The 13860-nt window shown below is 45.7% G+C and overlaps 1 protein-coding gene across 4 annotated transcripts in view; it reads left to right on the top strand.

Moving 5' to 3' along the window:
• The window catches only part of LOC148641909 (uncharacterized), a 62836-nt gene that overhangs the window by 20942 nt on the left and 28034 nt on the right, over positions 1 to 13860 (top strand). For 3 of the 4 annotated variants that reach the window (XM_088616753.1, XM_088616752.1, XM_088616751.1), the window contains 7 exons: positions 229 to 416; positions 2388 to 2580; positions 4119 to 4235; positions 5750 to 5875; positions 7317 to 7454; positions 11675 to 11856; positions 13582 to 13816. In XM_088616753.1, coding sequence (XP_088472879.1) covers positions 229 to 416; positions 2388 to 2580; positions 4119 to 4235; positions 5750 to 5875; positions 7317 to 7454; positions 11675 to 11856; positions 13582 to 13816 — 1179 coding nt within the window. Of the gene's footprint in view, positions 1 to 228; positions 417 to 2387; positions 2581 to 2689; positions 2903 to 4118; positions 4236 to 5749; positions 5876 to 7316; positions 7455 to 11674; positions 11857 to 13581; positions 13817 to 13860 lie in introns of all 4 variants that reach the window. The other variant, XM_088616754.1, reaches the window with a different exon arrangement.

Raw genomic sequence — 13860 nt, 5'->3', positions numbered from 1 at the left:
TGTTATAATTATTACCATTAACCTTCTTGGCTTTGGCATTTCGAAATTAGGGTCATGCGGCTACTGAAAATGATTTTATCTGCGGTATTGTCATTGCAGAACTTGGTGGATAACGTGGATATCCTTGCGTTGGTAAAATGCGACAAGAAGAAAAGTGCTTTGCAAGTTCAATAGTTTTTTTTTTCGCATTGAATTTTTAACCTTTATTGATCTCCCGTTGTCTTGTAGGTGGAGAGCCTGAGAAGGGAGCCGCAGTCCGTCAGGGATGGAGGAGGAAAGGCAGAAGAGTCACTGTCTCCTGCAGCTCTCCTGGGCCAGGTGAAGGCTGAAGAGCTCTCCGCCGGCCCTGGCCCTGAAATACAGACTGCAGATGCCAGCCTGAGAAATAAGGATCAAGAGGAGCTCATCCATAAAAGGTCTCTCCTGCAGCAGATGTATTCTACAAAGTATATATTGTGTAACATATCACTATGTAGTAAAATGTGGATTCATAAGTTTACAGTGCAAGGGTGGCACGGTCACACAGTGGCTGCCTTGCTGTGCTGAGGCCCAGAGTTCAGTTCTGGACCTGGGGTGCTATCTGGGTGGAGTCAGTATGTTCCTCCTGTGTGCCCTGGTGTGAGTGTCGTGTGTGCCCTACAGTGGACTGGCAGCAAGTCCAGGGTGTATCCAACCTTGCGCCAATTACTTGCCTGGATAAACTCCAGCTCCCCCTGACCCTGAATTGTCTATAACTGTTAGAAATTGGGTGGAGGGAAGTTTACAGTGTATAGTCCCAAATTACCTGTCTGTTAAATACCAAGTATAAATACCAATACCAATACAAAAGAGCACAAGAAAGTATCACTCCCAAACTGCAGCTGAGCATCAAAGTCCCAGTCTGCTACCCAAGCACACAATATAGTTCGGCTTAATTATATTTTGGGCATTGAATAGTCCAAATGTTTCAGTGTTTTTTCACATGCTTAATATTATCAGACATTATTAGTATTTCAAGAATACCGATCATTTGAAAATATCAACATAAAATTACAGATTTTTCTCAGAATTTAGAATAATGGTGTTGAATAACTGTTTGTACAGGGAGTTGAATGATGAGTATAACAGTCAGCTTTGGTTTAGAATCCAGGTTTGTGTGAAACCTACAGGGTGTGGAAGAGTTTGAGATAGTATTAAGCAATATTTCATTGCTATTTGGCTCAGGTCTGCTGGGAAGTGTTAATTCTGTGTCGAATTTTGCCAGGGTGGCACCATGTGCCTATTGACATGCCCCTACTGTACATGACAGGTGTTGTTTGCAGGTGGGAATTTGCAAATTTCTAAAACCCTTGCAGCCTGATTCCTGGAATTTAAAAAAACAACTGGGAGTGTGAAAAGAAACAAGAGCAGACAATGTGGTATGGTATGCCATTGCAAGCCATTGCAAAAAATAGAAAAAAGCATGGCTGACTACAGAGAGGGCTTTGTCAAGGGCCTTGACTGTAGACTCCTGTTTGTGTACTGAGAACAGTCAGCTCTGCTTTAGAATTAAGGTTTGTGTGAAACTTACTGAGTATGGAAGAGCTTGAAATAATATCAGACAAGCTCAGCATAAGTTATCTAACTCTTGTTGGTGTCAAGAATCAAACACTGTTCCAATTTAACCTGCAGGAGTGCAGAGTGATGATTACAGTTTATAGATGGAGATTATTAAGAGGCCATGACTGGTAAAAGCCAATGGGAAATTTGACCAGAACACTGGGGGAACACCCCTACTCTTATTGAGAAATGCCCCGGGATTTTTAATGACCACAGAGAGTCAGGACCTCGGTTTTACATCTCATCCGAAAGGCTGCAGTTTATTTACAGTGTAGTGTCCCTGTCACTATACTGGGGCATTAGGACAAACAAGGTGAGCACCCCCTGCTGGTCCCACTAACACCTCAGCTTTCCCAGGAGTCTCCCATCCAGGTACGGACCAGACTCACACCTGCTGAGCTCTTCAGTGTGTTGCCAGTTGTGAGCTGCAGGGTGATATACTGTATACTGATGATCTGCTCGTCTTAATGATAAGATTTAATAAGAACAATAAGTTTTGCCAGAAGCTATATCATCCTGCAACTCACAACTGGCAGCCCACTGAAGATCAATGAAGCCCCATCTCTGAACTGGCTCTCCTCCCTCCCTGCTCTCCTCCCCACTGAGAGCTGGTGTGTGGGGGGCGTTCTGGCGCACTATGGCTGCCGTTGCATCATCCAGGTGGGGCTGCACACTGGTGGTGGTGGAGGGGATCCCCATTAGCTGTGAAGCGCTATATAGGTGTATGGAATTATTATTATTATAAGTACGTCTACAGTTAGATTTGAATGTGCCCTGCTGGATGAAGACGTTACTGATTGTGGCCGCAGGTGCCGCCAGGAGGCCGAGGACCAGGCCTGCCGCCTGCGGGAGCTGCAGAGGCGGCTGCTCAAGCTGCAGGCGGAGCACGAGGAGCTGGTGGAGCGGAACGAGGAGCTGGAGGCGCTGCTGGGGGAGGCGCAGAACCGCAGCAAGGAGGAGCGGGAGCGGCACGAGGGCGAGGCCGAGGGCATGCGGCGGAAGGTCAGGCCCCCCCGGCGCGTGAGAGAGCACCCCTTCCGCCTGGGAGCTCTCCTGTGCCATGTGTATCCATCCGTTTTCCAACCGCTTCCTCCAATTCAGTCTATCCCAGCAGGCAACGAGAGCAGGGCAGGGTACACCATGGAAGGGACGCCAGTCCACCGCAGGGCAGACAGACGCACAGTCACACCAGGGACAATATTCCCTGAAGCCAGTTAACCTGCCAGCATGTCTTTGCTGTGGGAGGAAACTGGAGCACCCAGAGGAATCCCAGGCGATGACAGGGAGAACGTACTTTACAAACTCCACACTAACAACCCGCCAGGTCTGGAATTGAACCCAGGGCCCCAGGACTGTGAGGCAGCAATGCTGACCATTGCATCACCATGCTGCCCCAATAACATATATATACACCACAATGATACCTAATACATGCAAATCAACAGAGATATGCCTGATAACGAAGGAAAATAAGAGAAAGTACAGCACAGTGCTCTGTTATAAACATGAACATTAAGCGCATACCTGTCCAGTTAATGAGTATGGTAATCTTTAGAACGATGTGATGAACCACAATGCGATGGGTAATATGGAGGAAAACATGTTCAAATTTTGATTTGAGCCCTGGAGAGCAGAGCAGCTACAGTCCTGTGAGAATGTTCTAGAAGCTTCGGACTTCTAAGGATGTTCTAGAAGCTTCGGACTTCTAAGGATGTTCTAGAAGCCTCTCAGGCCAGGCTGAGGCTGACACTGTCAATAGGCAAAACCGCAGATGAGGAGAAAGCAGTGTACAGTCAATCATTAACTCTGCTTTCTTTTGAGTGTGTCATCATTCTGATTTGATCTAAAGTTATATCAGCCAATCTGAAGTTGTAGGTCTTGACTGTCAATGGAGACAGTCTGTTGACAGTAAACTGACAAAGAACTGCTATTCATGAGTTCACTCTGAATGCACACCTAGTCCAAGGAAACTTGTCTGCATAGCAATAATTGTAATTATTAATTGCATTTATATAGAGTTTTTCATCATGAAGGATCCGAAAAACTTTACATATAGGAGAGGAACCATTTAGTTCACCACTGAGCTGCAGCACTGACCTGAGGTGTTATTCTCACCCCTACACAGTAGATCAAATGGGGGAAATAGTTGCTATACCAGTTAAGTCAAACTGCAAGTCTTGATTGGATTGGAATTGAGCCAGGAACACCAGGGTGTACACCCCTGCTCAATCACATCTTTAGTGACCATGTAGTCAGAACCTCAGTTTAATGTCATCTGAACAACAGCATCTCCAACAGCACTGTCCTCTGTGGCACTGGTTTGGAAATTCAGTTTCACAGGGAAGTGTGTTGTCTGCCGTTTCAGCAGTAGGTAGACAGTGAGACTTCCAGATGGTTCTTCCTATTTGCTCTGGCATCACCCATTAGTAGGGATCTGTAGCTGACTTTTCCAAGTCATCTAAATACAGGTTAGATAACTTTTAAACTTATCTTGTAGCTGTTTTTGAAACTAATGCAAATCAATCTCGTTTACCATGCAGATCAAACGCCTGGAGGGAGAGCTGAGTCAGCTTTCTCAGGATCTGGAGGGACCTCAACTGAAGAGGGAAATTCAGCCCCTTGCCCTCACTAGTGAGCCAGAGGCCTACCTTCAGCAGGTGAGTCAGGGCAATAACAGGCCTGCCTTCAGCAGGTGAGTTTGGGGCAATAACAGGCCTGCCTTCAGCAGGTGAGTCAGGGCAATAACAGGCCTGCCTTCAGCAGGTGAGTCAGGGCAATAACAGGCCTGCCTTCAGCAGGTGAGTCAGGGCAATAACAGGCCTGCCTTCAGCAGGTGAGTCAGGGCAATAACAGGCCACCCTTCAGCAGGTGAGTCAGGGCAATAACAGCTCTAGCTAGTGCATTTTGAAAAATGTTCTTATCCACAGGCAGGTTAGAAACCAGACTTCTTTTTGAACTGAGGAGATTGATAAAGGCATTTAACAAAACATTTAAGTGTTTGAAATCCTCAGAGGCATCACCTACATTAAGCCAAGATGTTCATCCAAGCTCAGCCATAAAACACAGACCTGGGGGTGCAAGTGGACATTTAGAGGAAGTGGACAGAGCTGAAAACAGAGGGTATCTGGAACAAGCAATTCAGCTGATTCTCTGCAAGTCGTATAAATCAGCTAATTGTGTATCTGGGATGCGTTAGCAGCTGGTAACCAAGCAAACAAGAATCTTACATTCTTTTAAAGTATTTTTATTTTCTACTGCTCAACCCTCTAAAAAGGTTCTGTTTATACACACTTTTTTTTACTTTCATTGTGGTTTGAAATGTACTGATCATTGTGATTCTTTCTAATCCTGAAATATAAAAAATAGCATTGCAGTTCCCTTTTAAGGATCAGGTTCAGTTGACATTTATGTTGAATCACCTGGGCTAAGCAAATCTGCCTCTGATACTCATACTCACTGTTTACCTTTCTGGGGAACTGAAGACCCCAAATATTGGACTCATTAGAAATAATAAGATATTGGAATTCATGTTTTAGGAATCATACTGTATCAAACTCACCAATCAGCCTTCTTATTTCTGCGTGGTTGTGATAGAACTAAACGTAAAGAATTTTTGCTCAACAATTGCATTTAAAGGAGCAGCCAATATGGATTTAAAAACGGTCTTGTTTGACTTGCTAGCAGTTTTTTAACAAGCACCAGACAGCTGACAGGTGTACAGTGTATGTAATTAGATTTCCAGAAACATTTTCCTTTACCGGTTCTCCATTGAACCATTGATTCTTAAAGTAGAAACCGTAATATTCCAACGTAAAGCGTGCGCATAGATTGATAAACTGATTAATGATTAGGAAACACCATTTTAAGGAGCTAACCTCTGTAGACCTGCTGCTGTAGACCTGTTTGACTGTAGTGTTTTAGGCCTGTTTTAAAATCCAAATTAGAGTTTACATACAAGTTTTAAAGTCCACTAATGTCCAGTTAGAGGACTCCTGTCCAGGATGTAGAAACCCTGCTTTAGGCCAAGTGACTGGAGGCCACTTGCACACCGGACACAGGCTTGAGCTCAGCTTCATCTCGGCCGTTCGTGAAGGGGTCTGCAAGCCCAAGCTGCAAGGGCTGTGCAGGGGGCTGAGCGATGATCTACGATTTATCCCCCCGTGTCCCGCAGCTGAAGAGCAGCAGCCAGGAGAAGCTGGCGGTGCTGGAGGGGCGTCTGACGGAAGAGCAGGAGTGGAGGAAGCAGCTCGAGGTCGACCTGACTGCTGCCCAGGGCACCCTGAAAAAGGAGAGGGAGGTGGGGCGCCATTCTTCTTATATAGAGCCGAACGGCTACAGGGCTTCTGAACACCAGACAGCAGAGAGCCGGGTCTTCCTTCAGCCGTTTTTAAGGGGGCAGAGGATGGGCTGTTATTAAGGTTGCCTTCCTCTCCGTCCCTCCCTCACAGCTCGCTTGAGTGATTGCAGGTTATTGTACGGGGAGCTCTGGTTGCAGTTGGTCTTCCCTGTGCTCCAGGTCTGAAATACTCTTCCTACGATAGAATTTCTCAAGACATTTGTTAAGATCACTTTATTATACAATTTCTTGCATTAGGAATTTGTCTTTTCAAATACCCCAGCTTGCTCTCCATGAGACACACAAACAGGGAGAGAAGCTTGGGGTCAGAGCGCAGGGTCAGCCATTTATACAGCACCCCTGGAGCATGTGGGGTTAAGGGCCTTGCTCAGGGGCCCAACGGAGTAGGATTCCTCTGCCGGCCACTGGATATGAACCGGCAACCTTCCAGCCACAGGCTCAGATCCTTAGCCACAGAGCCACCACTCTGCTTGTTTTTCATCCACGCAGTTATATTTTACATACACAGTGATTTACAAAAAGTATAAACAGTACATCTTAATGTTACATTAAGAATAAATATAACATTACATAAAAGACATCAACCCATACATTACACACCACTCCTACACAGCTTACCAGAACCTGTAAGCTCACTTCCCCCACAATAACCCCAAGCCACTATAATTGCACAATACCTTCCATTTCCTCACATAACCACTAATTGCAATTTCCCATAAACCAGCACTCCTTTATTGTGTCCATTTGTGGAGTAGTTTGATCAAATGTGGGATAAAAGAATTTCTCGTAAGGTTACACCTGCACTGAGGGACTCTAAAATGTCTGTTTACCTAGTTGAAGGAATCAGTTGGTATTCGTCATGCAAAACATGTTAGGGATCAGAAGAGATACTAACAGCTAGTCTCAATTGTTGTGTGTTCACATGTTTTGCGTGCAATTGTATTGTGTACAATTAGATCTTTTCATTACAAAAGGCAAGAGCAACCAGATATATTAATTAACTTCATATGCTGATTGTTAAAATTAGTCATTTGCTGAACATTAGTCTTGAACAGGAAACTTCATTCAGTTATACTTCAAATGCTTTGGAGAAAATGTACCTCAATCGACACATTGAAGGACGGTGGTAAAACATGAAACAGTGGGCTCAAGTGAAAACCAAGGAAGAGGTATATTGAAACATGAGAAGAAAAGGGGTCCCTTTACACAGAGGGATGTGGGAGTCTGAAGCAGGTTACCCAGTCACATTGTTGAAATGGAAACCCTATGATCATTCAGAAAGATAAAATTAGATTTTAGGATTGATTTGCAGGCCATAACCAGGCAGTCTAAATGTACCAAATGGCATTTATTGGTAAAGGCTTTATGTTCCTGTCTTCAGGAGCTGCACAGGAGTCAGGGTGAGCTGAGGAGCTTGCGAATGGAGACTCAGGCGCTGAGAGCTGGACTTCAGGAGAGCAGGTCCCTGAGCACCAGCCTCACACAGCTGCAGGGGGAGAAGGACTTGCTGGAGCACAAGGCAAGTCTTCACATCTCACTCTCCAGCAACCAATGTCTATAGCATCTGTGCCATAGAAACTGAGATTTTTCTTGTTTGGGGAAAAAAAAAAGATTTACCCATTTATACATAAAGGTCATATAATTATTCTTCTGTAGTGACATAGACTTTGAATAGAGTAGAATTCTTTATTGTCACAAAACGATATCTGGTGGAATTTGCTTTTGGTTCAGCAAGAGAACACCGATAAGGCAAACACAACACACACAGTATTAAAAACAAAATGCAGATTGAAATAGCAAAACACAATCCCATTCACATGCACATGTAAACATTCGTCTTACATGTAGCAAACGGGATTGTAAAAGAGATGCTACAGTAAATACCTGAAGGTGGAAAGGGTTTGCATGGTAGTGGGAAAGAAGAGGTTGAAGAGGATTGATTTAAAGCATTTGCCTGAAGGGAAGAGCTGAAAAAGATTATGCCAGCAGCCATATCACCCTGCAACTCACAATTGGCAGCCCACTGAAGCTCAGCAGGTGTGAGCCTGGTCAGTACCAGGATGGGAGACCTCCTGGGGAAAACTAAGGTTGCTGCTGGAAGAGGTGTTAGTGGGGCCAGCAGGGGGCGCTCACCCTGCAGTTCATGTGGGTCCTAATGCTCCAGTATAGCGATGGGGACACTATACTGTAAACAGGCACCGTCCTTTGGATGAGATGTAAAACCGAGGTCCTGACTCTCTGTGGTCATTAAAAATCCCAGAGCGTTTCTCGAAAAGAGTAGTGGTGTAACCCTGGCATCCTGGCCAAATTTCCCATTGGCCCTTACCACTCATGGCCTCCTAATAATCCCCCTCTATGAACTGGCTTCATTAGTCTGCTCTCCTCCCCACTGAGAGCTGGTGTGTGGGGAGCGTTCTGGCGCACTATGGATGCCGTCGCATCATCCAGGTGGATGCTGCACATTGGTGGTGGTGGAGGGGATTCCCATTACCTGTAAAGTGCTTTGAGTGGAGTTTCCAGAAAAGCGCTATATAAGTGTAAGCAATTATTATTATTATTATTATTATGGGCTGACTAAGAGGGGTCGGAAATAATCTTGTAAGTACAACTGAAGGTATAGCTAGTGTCAAGGAAAAAATGGAAGGGCGTTCACAGCATAAACTTGAGTCTTCGGACATGCTCTTTTCCAGTTTTCCTTTTGTATAGCTTTCCAAATTCCCATACTAAACAGAGATGGAAGTTGTCAAAATAATTTGAATAGTGGATGTGTACAATTGAAGTTGTTGGCTCGCTGTGTTTCTGAAGTACAGAGAAAGTACATCGTCTGCTGTGCCGCCTTAAGTACAGTATGTGATCTATGCTGGGGTTCCTTTTAAGGTCGTCACTTATACATGATCCCAAGAATTGGAAGGAATTTGTGGTCACTATTGATGGTCATTAATGGTGACGGGAAATTGTGTGTTCTGGACACATCTAAAATCAATATCGATCTCCCTGGTTTCTGATGCATTGTTGAGCATTATTGAGCTGAGTTGAACATGCGACAGACAACTGCGATGACCATTGATGATCAGAACGCCAGGTTGGCGTTGTAGAACCTCATCATTATGAGAGACGAGGCCAATAATAGCATAATCTGCAGATTTAAAAATCTTAACCGAGTCAGCCCAGGATGTGAAGTTTTTTGTAAAAAAGGGAGAAAAGCCCCAGAGATACAGTAGGACACAGCCTTGAGGCTTGTAGTGTTTGGTGACACTGTGTTTGCGTTGGCAATCCCACTGCCTGCGTGTTTTTTGCTAAGGTTCTGTTGTAAAGGACAGCTGCACAGATTATAGAGCATAGCTTGGGATGTTTTTAACTAGTCTAAATCTCCACTTGGGTGCAGTATTTTTTTCTACTGCTTTTTGCAGCTTGGTACTTGTTGGAGCTACTCTACCTTACAGGTTTAACACTGCTGTATCAGAGAAAGTGGCCTCTTCTGTGCAGGTGATCCAGTTTGCTCTGGAAATGCATTGCTGTCTCATTGTTTTTGTCTTGAGGCACCTTTGAGTGTGCAAGTTTTTTTTCCCCACAAAAGATTGAAATCCACTGCAGCAGGTGCTTTTCTCACCACTAGATGGTGCTACCTGCTACACTGTGTTCCACACCACACCACATCCCGGCTTCAGTCTATGCAGTTCCAAGTGTTCTGATCTGGGATGCAGACAGCACTTCATCATTTCCTTTGAATTCTGTGCCATCTTACATAGCATGTAAAACACTTGTGTCATGGCTTATTTTCAAATCTTGCCATGTACTACTGAATAGCTCTCAAAAGAAGATATTAAGTGCTGGATAGCTCAAAAAGGTGGCAGCATGGTTGCTTCCCTGCAGCGCTGGGGCCCTGGGTTCAATTCCCGGGGAGCTGTCTGTGTGGAGTTTGTATGTTCCCCCTGTGTTCGTGTGGGTGAGCTGTAGGGGCTCTGGTTTATTCCCACAGTCCAAAGACATGCTGACAAACTGGTAGGTTAATTGCATTCTGAGAAAACTGACCTTGGTGTGAGTGTGTGCGTGATCGTGTCTGTGTGGGCCCTGCAATAGACTGGTGCAGTGGTTCTCAAACTTTCTGGACCAAGTATCAAACCAAAGCATCCAAGTACCACCTACCACCTACAAGTCATCTACTAATAGGAACCCCAGAAAATCTCAGTGACCAACATGAGCGTGTGTGCGTGCACACACTCGCATACACATATAATAAATATTATAATAATAAACTTTATTTGATATAGTGCCTTTAAAGGTGGCTTCTCAAAGCGCTTTACAGAACAACAACAATCAAAAATAAACAATAAAAAAACACCATTTCAGTAAGTGGGGTGAGCCTGTTTAGTCAAGCAAAGCAGATGTGAATTCATTGGCCGAGCCTTGATACAATTCACAACAGAGTCTAACAGATTTTAAATCCTCAGGCATTTTCTTGACGGCCAAGGCCTCGCGGTGGATGCTGCAGTTCATATCTGGAGCAACCTCTCTAATTCGTGCAACTACACCGCTATGTCGGCTTGTCATCGCTCTAGCACCGTCTGTACAAACTCTGACGCATTTTATCCAGTCGATGCCATTCTCTTCGATAAATTCATTCAGAAGCTGAAAAATGTGCTCTCCTGTAGTTCCTGTTGGTTGCGGCTTATAGAACAGAAAGTCCTCATGCGACATGCCCTCAAACTCGTATCGAACGTAAACGAGCAAATTGACCAAATCGACTACAGACTCATCTCATTGCAGTGAAAAGCATCTGCTGATCTTAACACGCTCTATCAACGTACTTTTGATATCATCCGCCATATCAATAATTCTATGAATGACTGTGTCTTTCAGTGGGAGGGGGGCAGCAGGTCGAGCTGTTTAGCAGCCTTTTCTCCACACATAATACATGTTAGCTCTTTTGCCAATGGTAAATAAGGTTCTTCAAAATAGTGTGGGGCTTACCTGCTTTAGCAATCCGCAAGCTTGCATTTTTCTCCGTTTCCGTTTCAGGAGTCTATCTCAGAAGTTAAAATAAGTTTTTATTTCATGCACATGGGAGCGAAACACAGAGACGCTCGGTGTATTTTTTTCAAATTAACCTAGAAGAGTTCTTAAATATTTTTCTGTTATCTATCACGCTTTCCTGTGCTCACAAGATTGCCAGCGTTTGTAGTATGCATTTCTAGGCTTTCCTGTGCTTACAACATTGGCAGTGTTCCAAAATCATGCACATTCCCCTACCTCCCTATTTGCTGGAGATAATCTTTTTTAAATACAATTGGTCACTTATGTTCGTAGCACGCATTCCTATAGAGTGGTATAGAATTACATTGTAGCTCTTGTGTCCACTCAAGTATTAGCGCGCTGGATTGTAGTACGTGTGCTGCGTATTCAACATATATTAAAATAGAAAATCTGAAAACCCGTCCCGAATTTTCAGTGCACACAACAAAGTTCCAGGGTCATATGGCGTACCAGCTGGTGCCTCTGTATTGGATAAAGCACTTATGAAATGGATGGATGGATTGATAGATCAAAAAGGAAGAGCTGGAAAGATACCCTTGTGTTGGGATGCCCTTTTCTAGACAGTTTTCCTCTTCTGAGCTTCTAATCCTTGGAATATCCCTTGTCATGCTAACTCTTCCAGCAAAAACGCTTCTCAGTGCTGAAAAGCGCAACGGAGAGGCGAGGGTGTGCACCGTGTGAACTGGGGTGTTGGCGTGCTTGCAGGTGTCCGAGCTGGAGCGTGCACAGGCGCGGCTGGAAAGCGACTTGGAGCTGCAGCGGACAGCCAGCCAGGGGGCCCAGGAGGAGCTGAGGCAGAGCAGGGCGCGGGCCTCGGAGCTCAGGGCACAGGTCGGGGGGCTGAAGGCAGAGGTCAGCAGCCTGGAGAGGGATCGAAACGCCCTGCGGTGAGCAGCCCGAGCCTGGAGATTGGCAGCACCTGTGCACAGATCACAACTCATGTAATGTTGCAAAAACCATAGAATAGAAGTGGAATTTGCTGTCGAGCACTGATATACTTGGATACACTAGGCTACAACTTTTAGGGCCTGGGATCTGCACTGGCTAGGGGAAATATTCACTGTTGTTTGTCAAACAAATGGATGGTCCAGATATTAATATTATCCAAGTTCTTTTTTATAGATCTTAGGTGACATTAAAACCTGGAATATTAGTGGGCGCCTCAGATTGCGATTTGGAACCACTCACAATCACCGCCCTGTGGCTCTCACTTCAGTAGTGCCTGGAAAGACTAGTACTGTCCTACCTAAATTGCTCTATCCCAGACTCCTTTGACCCACTTCAGTTTGCTTACCGCCCTGATAGGTCAGTTGATGATGTCATATCTCTAGCACTTCACATTGGCCTAGATCATTCAGACAGAGTGGGCACCTACAGTATGTTAGGCTGCTGTTTATTGATTACAGCTCGGCCTTCAACACAATTGTTCCTGCCAAGTGGGCCCAAAACTCAGGAATCTGGGCTTATGCTTATCTGCAACTGGATACTGGATTTCCTGATGGGCAGACCGCAGGTGGTGATAATTGGCAAAAATATCTCCTCTACAGGGATCCTAAACACTGCAGCTCCATAGGGCTGCTGTCTCAGTCCTAGGCTATATTCCTTGTTCACCTCCGACTGTACAACAGCAACCACATCAGTAAGTTTGCAGATGGACACCACTGTTATTGGACTGAACAACAACAACGATGAGTCCTCATACAGGAGAGAGGTGGAGTGTCTTACAAGATAGTGCCTTGACAACAATCTGGCCCTGAATGTCAACAAGACAAAATAACTCATAGTGGACTTCAGGAGACCCAGAGGGAGTCACGCCCCAATCGGCATCGAGGGCACAGCAGTGGAAACTGTCAGCTGCTTCAGGCTCCTCGGCCTATACATCTCCACCGACCTGGCTTGGACTCACAACACTGTAGCGAATCTGAAAAAGACACAACAGCGCCTGCGCCTTCTGCGGTGCGTAAAGAAATGTGGTTTGGGAAAGCTCACTAGTGACATCACTGTGTGGTACAGCAGAACTACCACACATGACAGAGACGCACTATACAGGGTTGTGGCAACAGCACAGAGGATTATAGGATACGATTTACCATCAATTGGTGAGATCCACACCATCCGCTGTCGCAATGAAGCCCAATCCATCATTCAGGATCCAAGCCATCCCGGCCACAAACTGTTCTCCCCCCTACCCTCTGGCAAGCAGTACCGCTCTATTAAAGCACAGACCACTAGACTAGACTCACTAGACTCTATCCCACTGCAGTGCACATAATACAACAGCTAACTGCAGGGCCTCAGACTCAATACACATCTGCACTCTGCACTTTTTACTTTTTTTTTCTTTCTCGGTCTCACTGCTGCATATTTATTTTTCCGCAATATATTTATTGTTCCTGTCGTCTACCTTGTGTGGTGTTGTCTGTTGTACTGTGTGTGTCCCGAGAGATCAGCGCGATTAAGAATTCCAATGTACGTGTACATATGGCAATAAACTACTCTACTTTACTCTCATATCCAGTATATAGTATCAGTGTTCAGCAGAGCACTAGCGCTTGGGGTTGCAGTAGTTCGTGGTGAGAGACAGACGGGCTTGTGTTGTGTCCGGGCACCAGGGATGCGCTGGCGGAGGGCCGCGCCCAGCTGGCGGAGCTCCAGAAGCAGCTGAACGAGGGCGCCCAGGACCGGCTGCGGCGGCAGGAGGAGAAGCAGAGGCTGAGCCTGGAGCTGCAGTGTGTGAGGGAGCAGCTGCACAGCGCGAGGGAGGAGGGCCGGAGGCTGAGGCAGGAGGCGGGGCGGGACCTCGGCTCCGCCCCGCCTGACAGGCCCAGGGACGAGGGGGCCAGCCAGGTACGGCCCGGCCCCGCACCTCACCTCGTGTGACCCATGCACAA

This window comes from Lepisosteus platostomus, chromosome 23 (assembly GCF_059453375.1).
Source record: "Lepisosteus platostomus isolate fLepPlt1 chromosome 23, fLepPlt1.hap1, whole genome shotgun sequence".
Taxonomy (NCBI): Eukaryota; Metazoa; Chordata; class Actinopteri; order Semionotiformes; family Lepisosteidae; genus Lepisosteus; species Lepisosteus platostomus.
This window is presented reverse-complemented; position numbering and strand designations above follow the sequence as displayed.